This window comes from Fundulus heteroclitus, chromosome 2 (genome assembly GCF_011125445.2).
Source record: "Fundulus heteroclitus isolate FHET01 chromosome 2, MU-UCD_Fhet_4.1, whole genome shotgun sequence".
Taxonomy (NCBI): Eukaryota; Metazoa; Chordata; class Actinopteri; order Cyprinodontiformes; family Fundulidae; genus Fundulus; species Fundulus heteroclitus.
The window spans coordinates 28,183,263-28,199,751 of NC_046362.1; the positions used below are offsets into that span (position 1 = coordinate 28,183,263).

Here is a 16,489-nt window from a genome sequence, read left to right on the forward strand (position 1 = left end):
ATTAATGCTCAGTGATTCAATCACCAAAATCAGCCAAATATTATGTTTATGTTCTATTTATTGATCACAGACATATTAACAGGAAAATAAAGTGCATTTGCTTCAATGCATTTAACGTGTCACAGAAACCAAAAATGTGCCCAAACATCTGATTTGAGGGACAAAGGAGCTTCTAAAATCCTGTCGGCCGTTCCACAAATTCGTCTCACTTGCTCTCCTTCGCTGTGAACTGTAATGGTTGCGCTGTAATAACGCCCCCTAGAGGTTGGGAGGTATATCGATATTGAAAGCCAGAATATCGATATTAAATCGTTTTTAAAAATATCGATATTAATCTTTATATCGATTTTTATGCACAGCCCTATTGTCTACATTACCTTTTTCCAACAACAACAAAAAAAGACTCAAAAATGAAGCAAACATGAAGTCACGCTAATCTTTGCTGGTTCTGTCAGTTGTCCCACACCAAGAGAACGGGGTCCAAATCAAACAAAATGCCTTGATGTTAACCTGCAGCCGAACAACAGCGCTTTCTCTTAAATATGCTTTCAAGCCCAAACATTGAGCTTCTAATTCTGTTATTTGGTTTGGATCAAAAATGCTGGTCTTTACTGGCCACCATAACCTCTGTCATATTCGATCCCGCTCCCCTGCTTGCTTTGGGCCTCCTATGTGTGGGGGTGTTGCTTTATAGCTGCTGTGGCTTTTGGCTCATAAGCAGTTTAGAAGAGCTCAGTCTAATTGGCAGGGATTATTAGATTCCAGTTATTGAAATTGTCCTATTAAATATAACCGTGTAGAGTGGAAGCAACAAAGATTTAGGGTTTCATTTTGTGAATTGCTAAAGTCCTAATCTAACATTCCTAAATTGAAAATGAGACTCGTACCTCCACTATAGTATTTCCTGTATGTGTGGAGTTTTACAGGTTTACATCTTTTTGATTTTCATTTATTAGGGATGCATATTTTGTTTAACAAACCGATATAAGTACGGTTATCAGTATATAAAAAGAAGCTTTACTTCAGCTTTTGTGAATGTCACAGACGTGAAATAAAAATCTTCGCCTTTGATTCAGTTTGAGGGATACGAATAATATGGGGCTTGTCCTTTTTTCCATTGCTGACCCAATAGTCATTTTCTGGATAACAGTAGCCTACAGTCCTTGTGTTGGAAGCCTCTCTGTGGTTTTGGAAGCTGCTAAGATGTCAGTCAGATGCTGTAATGGAGAGGACGTTGCCAGCTCTGTAATATTTTGAGACGAAACACGTCAATAACGCTTGCAGTATTCTGTGTGTGTAATTTGGCTCTATTTTAAGTGCTCGGATGGAATCCATTTAGCATTTTTGGCAGATCCCTGTTGCTTTATATGTAAACCCAGACAGCTGGTAGAGTTGGAACTGTTTTAATGTTTTACCTCACTGAAAAGAAAGTGATGCAGTTTCGGTGACGTAATCTCGTGTAATCAGTCAGGAAGATGCTGAAGCAGTCATGTCAAACATTTCATGATGCACCATAATCTCCACAAACCTTTACTCATTCCAATGTCCTAATTACTTTGTGACAAAAAATGCATTACACTAGTGCAAAGTCACTTATTCCGCTTTAGCCATTACACAGATTCATTTTTTTTTTTTGGAAATTGCTTTTGTTCATGCCCTCCTGGCCTCATACTGACGTGTCAAGTCGTCAAATAAAACTTGAAGACTTAGAAAGACAAGACAAGACTTAGAAAATGTTCGCAAAAAGTCTCTCTTTAGTCTGATTAAATTTTTTTTTTGTTTTTTTTTTAGCTGTGCAAAACTGGTAGAGACATTTCCCAAAATATTCACTGCTGGCCTTGTGTGGAAAAAGTGGTTCTGCAAAGTATCTATTCAGGGATCTGACTGCATATTGAAATAAAACATTTCAGCTTTTTTAAAAACGCAAAGCTGTGTATCATTTTCCGTTTGAGTTCATGATCACGCACTGCTGTTTTGTTGCTCTGTCACATCAAATCCCAATAAATACATGAAAGCTTGTGATTGTAATATGGCCAAATGTGGGGGGGGGAGTCCAAGTGGCACAATATGGCAGCGGGATCCTGTTTATTAGTTATCACAAAATTCAGAACAATACCTGCCGTCGACAGTGAACTCTCTCTGCCATGTGATCAAAGCGCTGCTGGAATACAAAGCCGTTGCTCTGATGGCATTTATCCCGTCTTCTATCCAGCCTCCAGCAGAGGCACATAAATGTCCCCCGGTCACAGAACCTAGATCTGCAGCAGATGGTGAGGCCGGCAGCTCTCCTGTATGATCACTCTCTGGGTCTTCGCCGCTATTTCAGGTGCTGCCGACGAGCTCGTCTGCATATGTAAATGGAGCCCTGGGTCTGTTGTCATGTGGTATGTTACATATAGCTGTAGGATGAAACAGAAACCAGCCTGGAGGAACTGGAGGAACCCTCGGAGAGCTGACTGTGCCTCGGTGCTCTTCAAACAGTGCTTCCCAACCTCCCTGCTGACAGATCCCCTTCTTGCACCAGCAAAAATCTGCAACCCCCACAGAGTCACCCGAGCCACAACGCTCGGGTGACTCTTGCACGCGTGCGGGCAAACCAGCGCATACTTATGCGCACGTTCACGTTTGTGCACATATACGAAGAACACCACAAGCAAAACTTCTGAAAGTACCCATTTTCTGTATTATTATAACTCTTTACTGCAAAACTGAACAGCTCCCTCTTTGTTTCATGCTTCTGCTGAGCGATCCGCTTTCAGGATTTAGCAACTTATACAGACTTTTTTTCTTTTTGTTACAACAAGCGCGAATTGCAGGAGCTGTCAGTTTTAGTGTTTAGATGGAGTCTGATACACTGTGCATGTAAGCGTTGCATTGATTGTAATTGCGTAAACACAGCCCCACTCCCCTTTTCTGCAAGGGCCTCCAGGTTGGGAACCACTGCTTTATAAGAACTGTTAAAACATGCAGCTGCTCATATACAGTGTTTATGTCTAATGGTTGTACTGTAACCTTGCACACTATCATGGCCCGTAAAGCTGATTCTGATGCTTCTTCTGAGGTAACTGCCTGTTGCAAGTGACAGATACATATCAGGCAAATTGCCTTTTTTTTCCTTTTTATTTTTGCAGCGGTTTGTTTTTTCGCCCAGACATGACCCATTGTGACTGACACAATGGGTCAGGACCCATCCTGCTTACTAAGGACTTTCAGGACAATAGAACAGACCTATCTGGGAAATCTGAGCTGCCACTTGCTAGATATTTTTTTTCCCATGAATGATCTTTCGGATTATCTCTAGGCTCTCTTGGACAACTTTCAATACAAAAAAAAAAAAAAACACAAAAAGGGTTTCAACCGAAATCAAAAAGTATCTGTACTGCGCTCTCATTAACTCCCATGCGTTTATTGTGTAAATGTTTTTAGACTGAGCTTTAATTCTGCTCTGCTGTGTGAATGTGACTTTAAAAATGTATGGAGGTTGTTTCACAATAAAGAAGGGGGATGACTTGGATGTCCTCCCATAAACCCCTTACAGCATGGATGCCTCCTCATGGGGCTACCGTACATATTAGGTCAGAATGTCAGGAATGCAGCGTGAAATACTACAGGAAAACTTACAAGGACGGGAGAAAAACTTTGGATTATTGTGCTTGGCGTTTTAAATGCATAACAGGGCCAGTGTTTCAGACTTGGTTCACTCTGTTTGATTTGTAAGAAAGCTGTCAGACACCTGACAGCGCTCTTAGCATGGGGCTCACATAAAGCCTCTCTGTGATCAAAGGGAGATGCTTGACGGAGCTCAAACTCCAAAGCAAGTTTCATTTGAGATATTTGCCCATGGGATTAAATACTTTTTTTTCTCTCTTTCATGAATCTGTCGGATCATAATTTCACTTCATGCTTACAGTGAAATGGATAACTATTACACAATATTGGAAGTGTGGGGGTGGGATTACTTGTCGCCATGAACAGAAGTTTCTATTTTCTATTAGTTTCTATGCGCCTCTCTCTGCTACTCAACATTGTATGAAGCTGGTTCATATAGATATGTTGGTTTCTGATTTTCTTTCATTTTACTTTACAAATAGCATTTATTTTCCTGTCGGTTCCAAATTCCTGTCAAGAGTGGACTAAACCATTTATTATGGATGTTGAGTTTATCCTTACGATTACCACAAGCTTTAGAAATATATGCTTCTGCTTAGGAACTTATTTTGTCGTGTGCGGCATGATTTTCTTGTGCAGTATTGCTTCTGTAGGTGTTGTTTAATTGTCCTGCATGACCGATTAAAAGCGAGTGTCTGTAATGCTCAAAAAGGCCAGTTATAAGATTTAATGCGGTACCGCGCACGTGACGTCACCGTCTCAAGAGCAACGCCCCTTTTGCCGCTTAGGTAGGGCATACAGGAGAGAACGCATACAGGAGAGAACGCACGGATAACAGATATGACCGACTTTACAGCCGTTAAACTTTCCCAAGACGATGTCCCAGGCACACGGATTACTGGTCGAACTGTGGAAGAACACACCAACCTTCAGCTCAAACGATGGCTTGAGGTTCGAGGGTTTAAAAAGACTGGAAAACTGGCCGAGTTGATGAACGGTAAGCTTTGTTTTTTTTTTCCTGCGCGGCGATCATGGCAGCGTCGGCCGTTTTTTTTTTTGTTGTTGTTTGCAATCACCGTCCAGGAATGGGTATATGTTTAATGTTTGTCTCATTTGAAATGTTTTTGAGTAAGCTATCCTGGTAGCAGGCTATCATGTTAGCGCCTGCTACCATGATAGCCTATATGCTGTCATGGTAGCAGGCGCTACTTTATTAACATGTCGGCCACCAAAATACTCTTACCTTGACTTGATGTCGCTGGAATTGGGTCAGGATGTTCTTCGGTTGGGCCCTTTCCTCCGACAAAATGCTTGCTACATATGTACTTGAATTTGGTAACTTTTTCCGGGTTGAACTGTTGTGTAGGCCGACCGCCCCGCACACATTTCTCCTTGGCAGTCTTGAAGAAAACATCCTTCATATGCGGCCGATCAGCGTACCTCGAGTCGCTGTTGCACGTTCCATAGCAACAATGTTTAAAAACCATGGTTTTAGATTTGGAAAAAGCAGTTGTTTACCGAGTAAAACCAAGGGTAACGCACGTCTCTTTTACAGCGACACAGCGGCGGACTATGCAAGCATGCCCTACTGCGTACCACGTGATGTGACGTCATCGTGACGTTGTGTTTCTAAAAATAGCTCGCGCGCGGTACCGCATTGTCAAACTATGCATGAAAACAACCGCTTTATAGTTAAAAACTGACAACATAAAATAAAAAAATATGTAAGTTATTGCATAAGTCTTACCAATGACTTGAAAACCTCAAATTATTTGTAAATAACAAAATATTTCCCCTTTTTTTTCCCATGTGGGTGGTAAGCTTATGGAAAGCAGTTTTTTAAAAGGAGAGATTTTCAGGAAGCAAAACAGCCATTGAGAAAAATATTTTTTTTTTCTTTTTTTTCTTTTCTTTTTTTGCAGTCATAGTCTTGAGTAGTTTAGAAGTGAAACATAATTTGCAAAACACATTGTATTGCAGACAAGGCCAGGCTTGTATTTTCCCATGATAGGTGGTTTCCTTCTGCCGTTAATTCACTGATATGCCAGCTAAACCTCTGCCTGGTAATGTTAGAGTTGGAAAATTTGTGATTTAATGAGTTTTCTTGTTCAGTCAAGAATATAATTGTTTCAAATGATCCGATAGTCTTTTTTTGTATCTGTGCCATGCAACTTTATTCTCAGTCTCCCATTTTTTTTCTTTAATCTCTACAGTAGGATCGCATTTCGTCGTGCACATACGTTTGGACATCTTGGCTTATTTTAACTGGAACATATTTTTTTTGTTTCATCTTGACTTCTTTAGTGTGTGTAAAAAAATAAATAAAATAAAAACCCTTCAAGGGATTTTTAATGGCTATAGTAGAGAAGAACATAATTGATTGTCATAATTCATTGAAGGCAGGATTTCTTTCCTTCACACTGAACAATCTCTTTAACAAATGAAGAAGATGAAGAGATTTCTGTAAATCTCTCATGACTACAGTTTAGCTTGTTGCAGGCAGAGTCTCACAGTGGAAGAGGCCCGACGGCGGTGGGTGGCAGAAAGAACCCTTGTAATGATCGTGGATTACACCAACCAACTGAAATTACAGAAAATAAGACTTAAAATGGTTAGAACTTGAGTGCAATAAATGGTATGAATGGTTCAGCAATGGGTCATGACAGTCGTAATTAAAATGTTTCAGAAATAAATCAACAGACAGGAACCAACAAAATTATTAAAAAACACAAATACAACCCAAGGCCAGGATTACGAACATGTTTCTTGGGTTAAAATGTTTAACAACGTTTTCTGTGAGTTATCGACTAATTTAATATATTTTTAACATGTGTTTCTTAGGTAACTGCTCTTAAGTATTTTTTTATTTTTTTTACTCAGCTCATTAAGTATAGACAATCATTGGCTGAACTGTTAATCCCAATATTTATAATTTCATGAGTGCACAGCATGTTTGCAGCTGTTTGCGAGAACTTGCTAAAAGCAGAATTTCCTCTTGAGTCGTCTCAGCCTGGAGTCCCCTACCCTCAGGCTGTGCTTTGTGTATTATCCTGGTGTATATAAACTAGTAATGTAAATATGAGCCCATGATAATATGTCTGTAGTATTCTTTGGAAGTCTGCATGCTCAGTCAAGACCAACTGAATTTAGTTTAAAATTAAGTCAATACTCCAGATCCAAACCTTCCTTTCTGGAGCCATGTTGATGCCACTCAGAGAAACATTGACCAAATGCAACAAAGTGCTGTAACCTGATGACTTGTCACTTTACTTCTCGAAAACCTAAGATCCTACATTAGTTTTTCCCAAAACTATATATATTTATTTATTTTTAAAGAATAAAAAAACTTTTTTCTCATGGAGTTTGGCCCATATTTTACTGAATACATTCTCTCGATGCATTTGTAAAGAGTTGGTCTTTACTAACCCTTCCTTTTGAGACTAATGTTAGCTGAATGGTTACTGTTATTGACATTAAGGGTTAGACTGAGGGAGATTAATTATTAATAAGGTCCTTAGTGTGGAGTTACATCTCTTCTCGTCTTATCTTAGTGCTGACACCCAAAGGCCGCTCTGAATGAATCGTTATATACAGTGTAAATATATATATATATATATATATATATATATATATATATATATATATATATATATATATAATGTCCTTGTTATTTTCAATGATAGAGCAACTTTTTTTTCTCCTTCGACAAGTAACTTTAGTAAAGTTGCAGCATTCCTCAAAGCTTGATTTTTCACAGGACACTTTTTTAAAAAATCTTTCTTGGCTTTAGAAATACTCAAATCATAACCAGTTTTTTTTCTTATTCAGTTATAGTATCAGATGATGAAGAATGTAGACTGATTTATTACAAGTTTTGAAGTTCTAAATGTAAAATCATCTGCTTGGAACGTGGCCTTTTAGGTATTGTCGATTATGTTTAATACGTATCAACCCGCTAGTTTGACATATTTTCTTTAAACTGTATCCTGAAACCTTTGGTACCTTTTTCACTGTATTGCTGCTATTTTATGTTTTTTTGTTACATTAAACTAAATAAAAAAAAAAAAAAACGCACTCTGAAGTATCTGTATAATGGGATCAGGTGCAGCTGGTTGTAAAAAAAAAAAAAGATTTTGCTCCAACCTTTTGGCCCACATTTAAAATGGGGAATTACCTGCTTCCATCAATGTCCATCTGGCTCTAAATTACCTCATTAATCTGTTTGCACTTCCAAAGACAACTGGGCGAGACGATTTTCCTTTAGGAGAAATCAATTATACAAGGCCTGCACCGGATGAAGTATGCAGAGGAAACAGCTTGTGTCTGTAGGATCCCACCTTACCTGTTGAACACCAAAGCTTTTGGCATGCTTACCTAAAAAGATAAAAAAATAAAAATGGACATTGGTCATTTTCATGGACATGGATCCTGTCGAGGTGTGACCTGCCCCTCTGCTTTTGAAAAGTGAATACACACGTGCATGCATCTGCGTGATGACAGTAAAAACAATAGCTGTTTGTTGCTTTTTAAAACTCTCCATGATGAGAAGCTGGAGAAACTTGACACCATTTGTTGCAGTTATTCCAACTGTATTGAAACACTTGGGGCCCGTTTTGTCAACCCTGCCAGCCTCTTTAAAAGCATTAAAGAGACTCTTGAGGGATAACAGGCTGCTTGGACCAATGCAGTCATACGTTTTTGTGTAATTACTGTGTATAAACCACTGGGAATGCAGATCATTTGTCCTCAACATCGATGCAAACAGATGCATAAGGGTGTTTTATAAATTTGGAAGTGTGTACCTTTTGTTAAGCTTAAGATAATATAAAAAGATAATTTTATATGTTCTTATTACCCGGTCCCTCATGTCATTTTCACCTTTGTGTGTTTTCAGAGATCAGGACCCAGCTGGTGGAGCAGCAGAAATGCCTCGACCAGCAGACGGAAATGCGGGTGCAGTTGCTGCAGGACCTCCAGGACTTCTTCAGAAAGAAAGCCGAAATAGAGATGGAATACTCCAGAAACCTGGAGAAACTGGCTGAACGCTTCATGGCGAAGACTCGCAGCACCAAGGACCACCAGCAGTACAAGTAAGAAGATGCAACCTTCCTAGTGGTTCTTGCCCTTGATGGGTTGCTGTCAACAAAAGGGCAAAAGAAAAAGGATTCCTTGCTAACCCTAATTCATTTTTATAGTTTTTTCCCGTTTATTTTTTTGTATAGAATTTTTTGATAACTGCTTTATTCACTCGTTAATAGTATGTTCATGAGCTATCTGACTTTTCATTTATTTCCTATATTAATGAAACAAGAGAAAAACACCAATTACATTTAATATAATCTCTTATGTTATTTCAACCATTTAATTTATAATATTAATTGCTATTTTTATTGATGGACAATAGATGTAAGCAAAATAAAAATAGAATAAACTGCTCTTGTAGCTGAGCCATGCCTAACTGATATGTGGTAATATGCAGTCCACCAAAACTTAAGCTTAAGAATTTCAGTGAACAGTACAGTACATTTGGAAAGTTTAAAGACATTTTGAAGTCTCTTTTTGCATTGTGTTGTTTTAGAATCATCAAAGAATAGATAAATTTGCTTCTTCTTTATTCTTATGCCAGATGCCCAGAATCTCAAATCCAAGTCAGGCACAAAATAAAATAATATTCACAACATGTGTTTTGTCCTCAGACTCGTTAATATTACACAATGGACATAAGTAACCCCAGGGCACCAATAAATTTTTTTCTCATCTGGTATTGCTTAGATATCAGGATCAATGCCAAATGTTGATAAAAAATTCAACTATGAGCACTTAAGACCTGGAATAAAAACAATGGCACTGGTTGTGTTTATACGTACAAATACACCAGAAATATAGCCCTGTCACGCTTTTTTGTGTCTGCCATGTGTTTTCAGTGACATAGGAATAAATATATAACCTTAAGTAAATGCCATTCTGGGATCACTTCTCTACACATTTAGCTCCCTATCATACACAACATATTTTTTATGTGTCAGCACCACAACTCAACACTACATTTATACCCAACAGCACTGGTTAATTATATGAAATGCTATGCAAAGGTTCTGTAAATGCTAATAAAGGTTCACTCACCTCAAGATGCTGGATGCTTGAAACTGAAATGTATTGCTTTACTTTGTGAGTCATTTTGTTAGTTTTTATCTGATCACTTGAAGGCACTCAGTAAGTGATCAACTGTGGATTCCAAACCCTTGATCCCAGTTTACATGTACTATTGGGACAGCGAGCACATCCTCACCAACACACATGTTTCAAAGAAGTTGCAGGAGTCGTTGTTCGACACCACTCTTCAACACAGAGCATTTTAAAGCATTTTGAGTGGGTATTTTAGTTTGTTTTGTCTTTTGTCTTTGCTACATTAGTACGACAAATTGATCTTCCCATGGAAAAATTGCCATTAGCATATTGTTTAACCAGTGCAGTGAACAAAAGTAAAATCCACGCTGTCTCTAAATAACCCCCACTCTCCATCTCAAGCTCTGATGGCTTTAGCAGCTGTATCTACACCCATGTGCATTACTGTCATGGAGACTCTAGAATGGGCCTCTGAAGGTTTTTCATTGTGTGATGTAAAGTCTGGTCATTTCGTCCACAGGGTCAACATTTGGCGAGTGCCTCTGAGCACATTTTGGCTGTAGATATATATAACATTTTGGAAAAAAGAAATGGAAAAACCGTCTGGCAAGTTTTTAATCATCACCATTTTTTTTGCTCGCATAAACGTACACAGAGCGAGGCCTAAGTATTCTCAGGGGTAGTTTTGTTTGGCCACATTTCTGTGCCCCCCCCCCCCCCCCCAAAAAAAACAAGGTGTTTTCATTTTTCTGTAGCCTCAATAACTCCAAGCTAGTTTTCACATGGCTTGTTATGATAGAGCAGCAAAACGGGAGGAATAATTTAAAAAGCAAGCTGAAGCTGGGCCTTAGTCTAGACAAGCTGAATTTAAATGGATGGTTGCTGCAGTTTCACTAAAAATGTACTTTAGACAAGCTGTCACGATGTTGCTGTTTTTCTGTAAAGCTGCAGCGATTCTTAATTGTTTGTGCCAAGCTCAGTTTATAAGGACAATATTAGGAATGTGTCTGCTTCCCTTTAGACAGCTACTGTGAAACTCCTCCCATGGGTATTTGTTGAAGTGGTGCCTTAGTAACAAGGTGAAACACAGGTGGAGGTTGATGCTGCTCCTTTCAGCTCCCACCGGCTCTCCTAATAAACCGTTTTGCTGTTGAAGCTACATAAACATAATATTTTCCTCCTAATGGCCAGTAGGAATCCTTGGGTTTATTTGTGTGTACAAAGACACTGAAACGGTTGGAAGGCAGGAAAAAAAACAAAAAACGTACCTATGTTGTTATAAAAGGCTAAAACAGCATCTCTCTCGCACGGCTATGAGCTCAGAAAAACATTTTCGCACAGTTGGAGATCAGTCCTTCGTCCCCCTCCAGAGTGAAATTAGGGTTGTGAACGTCAGAAATCACAGGCTTGGTGACATTTGAGGGTTACTGCAGTGACTCACTGCTGCAGAGGAATTCAGTGTGGTTCCAGGGAGCTCTCTCACTCTTTTGCGCTACTATAAAGCTTGACAAAAAAATAAATAAATGGGGGAGGTGGGTAAAGCAGCGGTAAGTTAGGGAAAAGTTTTAGATAAAGCATGTCCCTGGGGTTTGAATAAAAAACAAACTTGCAAAATCCTTCTGGGGTATGTTGCTACCAGTTTGACACATCTAGAGACTAAAAGTTTTGTGAATTTTTCTTTGCGACAAAACAGCTTCAGCTGATTCAGATTGAATAGAGAGCATCTGGGAACATGTAATGAATCGAAGTCATCACTGGGATTCCAGTGTGTGCAATATTGGCATCACAGAGGACTGCCATGAGACAATAGTTGGTAGGTTGCTGAAAAAAGTAAAATTTGTGTTCCTTTTGGTTTATATCTTCATTGTAACAGTAAGCAACAGTATCATAATGATGCTTGTTGCTAATATCGAGCAGCCCCAGTTTTATCGAAATAATTTCATTGAAGCTCCAGCTGTGTGTTTAGGGTCATTGTCCTGCTGAAGGTGAACCTCCACCCCAGTTTCAAGACTGTTGCAGCTTCTAACAGCTTTTCTTCCCTTATCGCACTGCGTTCGCATCCATCAAACTCATCATCAACCCCTTCCAGACTTCCTTCAGCTGCTGTTGGAAAGCATCCCCCCAGCATGATGCTGCCACCACCAGGTTTCACCCTGCGTTATCCCCTCCCACATGGCTTGCGGTAAACTATAAAAAGGCGCTCTCTCCTAATGGCCTCTTAATAGCTTCTTCATTATCCACCTAACAGTCAAATAGGAGGAAATACCATAGGTCGTTGTAAATTCAGGGGCCAGTTGGGGAAACAAAACTGTAACTATTAGTAATTATGTCATATTATGAAACTGCACAGATTACATCAGGTTCAGTTAATGAAAGCTGACACATTTAAAAAGATGAAAAAAAAAAACACTTTGAGCTTCCTAGACGTCAGACGATCCAGCGAAACAGCAGCAGTCTTTCATTATTTATTCCATTGTTTGTGTTGAAGATGTTTAAGGGAAAACGTTTAATGCAGCTCGTCTTTTCCAGCAGGGACATAAAACAGCGGGGCGACATCAGAGTTCCCAGTGCACAGCACGACTCTGTCGGAAAGTCGTGCATGCGTGTGTCTATTTGTGGAACAAACACACAAAACATGTAGCCTGTGGGCATGCTTTATTGGTATAATCTTAATCTCAACCATAACAACTGAATGTTTGGCCATGATGAAAGGCTACTGCTAACCCATGGACCAAATTTTAATCATTAAATCTAAATCACTTTGACATTAAAACTAGGTCTTGACCCTAAAAAAAATCCCTCGTGACATCTGGTGGCCATAGTTTTACCCTAATGATTTAGGGTAAAACTATGGTCGCTTGAAACTACTTTCTTCTTTTTTTCTTGTAGTGCAAAGGGTGAAAGCGAAAAGGTGGTGTTAGTGGGAGATAGAGGCATCCGTGATGCTGATTGGCTTAAGGTGGGGGGGCAGGTGTTCACCCAGCATCGCACAGACAGAGTACACCAGCACACACCGTGATGCAGGAGAGCCTTGCAAATTAAAATGCAGCGTTCAGAAGTCATGTTCGCTGAAATTAAAGGCAAAAGTGTGCAGGATTGGGTGAACGGAGAGTTAGTAGTTAGCATGGAGCGTTTGGATTTTTAATGATTGATCAGAAGTAGGCCAAAGCTTATACTTTTTTGTTATTGTTTTTTTATTTACAACTGGGTGCCTTAGTTTGGCATTTAATTTAAATTTTGTATGTTTTCTAAGCAAGTATATTCCACCTGGCTGTTGTCTAGAATGGTGTGACCCCTACTTAATTTTACTACAAAGGGGGATTTTATTTTGTTATGTTTCTGGGAAAGCATTATTTTTGTTGATTTGCCTATTTTATAGTCACCTGTAGCTTGTTAATGTGCAACAATTTTCAAGTTGTTTTAGTGTTCTTTTATTCTAAACATCGAACATAATAATCACATAATCACATAAACACAAAAATGGCACAGATTGGTGTACAATGTTTTCAGATATTTAGTCTATTATTTAGATTATTTAGTCAGATATTTAGATATTCAATTCAATTCAATTCAATTTTATTTATATAGCGCCAAATCATGAAACATGTCATCTCAAGGCACTTTACAAAGTCAAGTTCAATCATATTATACAGATTGGGTCAGATTATACAGATTGGTCAAAAATTTCCTATATAAGGAAACCAGTTGATTGCATCAAAGTCCCGACAAGCAGCATTCACTCCTGGGGAACCGTAGAGCCACAGGAAGAGTCATCTGCATTGTACATGGCTTTGCTGCAATCCCTCATACTGAGCAAGCATGAAGCGACAGTGGGAAGAAAAACCACCCATTAACGGGAAAAAAAAACCTCCGGCAGAACCGGGCTCAGTATGAACGGTCATCTGCCTCGACCGACTGGGGTTACAGAAGACAGAACAGAGACACAACAAGAGAGACAAAAAAGCACAGAAGCACACATTGATCTAGTAATCTGTTCTACATTAGATGGTAGTAGCAGGTGAGCCGTCTTCTCTGGATGATGTCACAGTTAACAGAACGCCAGACCAGGTGTACCTACTATGAAGAGAAAAGAGAGAGAACAGAAAGTTAAAGCAGAAATGACAACACATAATGCATAATTGATGAACAGTAGAACTCAATATAGTGAGAAAATTAGATCCTGATATACTCCAGTAACCTAAGCCTATAGCAGTAAAACTATAAAGGTAGCTGAGAATAACATGAGTCACTAGTTATAATTTTTGTCAAAAAGAAAAGTTTTAAGCCTAGTCTTAAAAGTAGACAGGGTGTCTGCCTCACGGACCAAAACTGGGAGTTGGTTCCACAGGAGAGGAGCCTGATAGCTAAAGGATCTGCCTCCCATTCTACTTTTTATTTATTTATTTACTATGCGTTTTATATTTGATAATTGAACTCGTGAGTATCTAAAGTCCCGTTAAACAGGAAAGTCATCCAAATTCATTGACATTTTAGATCGTAAAAAGAAACTACATTGTTACTTAGCCTAGAAACTAGTTACTTTGATAGTGCAGTAGCCGAGTTAATAACTTAGTTATTTTTTGGGAGAAATAACTGTAACTAGTTTCTTTTTTTTAAAAGCAACCTGGCCACCACTCCGCTTCCTCACAACACTCCTTCATTTCCTGGAGGTTTTGTTTCTTCAGTGCCATTCCAGAGTATCTCAATCAGCATCTCAATCATGCTGAGATCGAGACTTTGACAGGGCCATTGCAGCACCTAGATTCTGTTACAGATTTGCTGCTATGTTTGGGATCAATTGCTTTGTTTCTGCCAAGCTTTAGCTCGCGGACAGAGGTACTCACATTTGACTATAACTGCATAAAATATATGTATATTAGTTTTGTAACTTGATAAAATCTGCACCTGGAGTGAATTAAAATGAAATAAAATAAGGACTTTAAATACCTTGGAATTGGCCTTATCCCAGATTGATGGACAACAGTTGCTCCTCCAGGATCACTGCTGATTAGAGGTGCACAATATTCCGAATACATGGAAAATTAGATCATTTTAGAGAATGTCGCCATAACAAAAAGGTTAAAAAAAGAAATATTCAGATAATGTTAATATCTTTCTTCTTTTGCTTAGAGGCTAATATAGACCCAAGATAGTGTGCAGTTTATTCAGATTATGCGTCATATCCATTTCTTCAACAATGAAAAAGCTGCATCTGGTTACAACTTAGTTGTAGTTTATTATTCAATTTGACCATTACTCTGTGCTGTTAAACATTTTTTGGCCGCATAAAACAACAAGCAGCAGTAGATATTTTACAGGCACAGAGAGCCTTAATGAATAATAGCCGCGTAATTAGCAAACATTTATTGCAGACCAAGGAGCTTTTTTGATAGTGATGTTGTGTACAATTAAATTGTTATAATGACACATTTGCAGTTTTACTGGGGATGTCTTTCCTGGAATTGTGTTAACGCACATCTGTACGATCCAGGACGGCAAACTAGTAAAACTCCTGCGTCTGTAGAGGTGCTCACACTGATTATGTTTTGTCAAGCATTATTTGATTTGCAAAAAAACCTGACTTCTGTTTCCCTGGCGGATTTCTGCTACATTTCTTTAAATCCTCTGTAAGCTGAAAGGGTGTACTTTTTTCCACGTACAGCGTTTCCATGTTAGCTTCATTTGAGAACAAATGTAGAAACACATTCCTCCTAGACTCTAGATACTTTTTTTAATACGCAAATGCAAACATCAAGATGTTATATAAAGAAAAGCAAGTTATTATTATTATTGTGACTGAAATCTTAGTTGGATTGCTCTGTAAATAAAACATTTTTATCCCGATTTAGGCCCTTGGCCAGTTAACGTTGTGTTTAAAGATTAAAAGGAGATGAGGAAACATGCTGTGTCATCTATAATGCCTCACATCATTTTCTGCAGTGTGCTGTGTTTGTGTGGCGTGGGACAGAAAAGCATTGACTTGTCCTAATTAGATCAAAACTCGAATCAATTTTTGTTGGGACTGCCCTGGAGATGCATGGATGAAACGAAACAAAACAAAATATGAACATTTTGCCACCTCTTAGGATTTAGGAAATAGTACATGGTTGCTGTTTTTTTATCTTTAAATTTTGGAGTTAAACATTCAATTTGTTTGTACCGAGCAAACGTCCCCAAGGGTAGCCATGTTTTAGGTCTGTTGCTCTGGAGCTCGTTTGGCTTAATTAATGAAATGTTTTTCGCAGGAAGACACTTCAGGACTGTCTAATTTTCCTTTTATTGTTGATGAGAAGCTCATGTTTCAGGAAACTGCATGTTGAACTGGTGATCGTCCCTCCTTGTCAGCATCATCGACTGCATGAGAGTGCAAGTAAGGTGACATTGACCCAGTTACCCACAGATTTGCACAGCATAAATGAGTGGAACATGCACTTATCTAAATTCTGGGAGGGAAAATGTTGCTAACGAGATCTCGGTTTCGTTTGCCTCATTTTTCGGCCCCTTCTGGACAGTAGGTTCCCCTTTCATACCTGTCTCCGGGCCTCCTGGGAGGCCGACTATCATTTGGGAATCTGTCTGACCCAGTTCCTGCCCCGGCTGAGGGAAACGATGACAGTGAGAGATTTTCCTGCCATTATGTGGGGTTAGTTAGCAACCTTCAGAGGGTGCTCTGTGTGTGTGAATCTCCTCACTTCTTAGGATGACCTCTTTCTGTCACAGGTTTTCATTTGTATTCTGTAAGTACCGTTCTCAT

At 38.9% G+C, this 16,489-nt stretch overlaps 1 protein-coding gene across 3 annotated transcripts in view; it reads left to right on the top strand.

Annotated features, from left to right (window-relative positions):
* srgap1a (SLIT-ROBO Rho GTPase activating protein 1a) overlaps nt 1-16,489 on the top strand; it is a 124,352-nt gene that overhangs the window by 31,028 nt on the left and 76,835 nt on the right. For all 3 annotated transcript variants that reach the window (XM_021315442.2, XM_012860317.3, XM_012860324.3), the window contains exon 2: nt 8,504-8,699. In XM_021315442.2, coding sequence (XP_021171117.2) covers nt 8,504-8,699 — 196 coding nt within the window. The remainder of the gene's footprint in view (nt 1-8,503; nt 8,700-16,489) is intronic.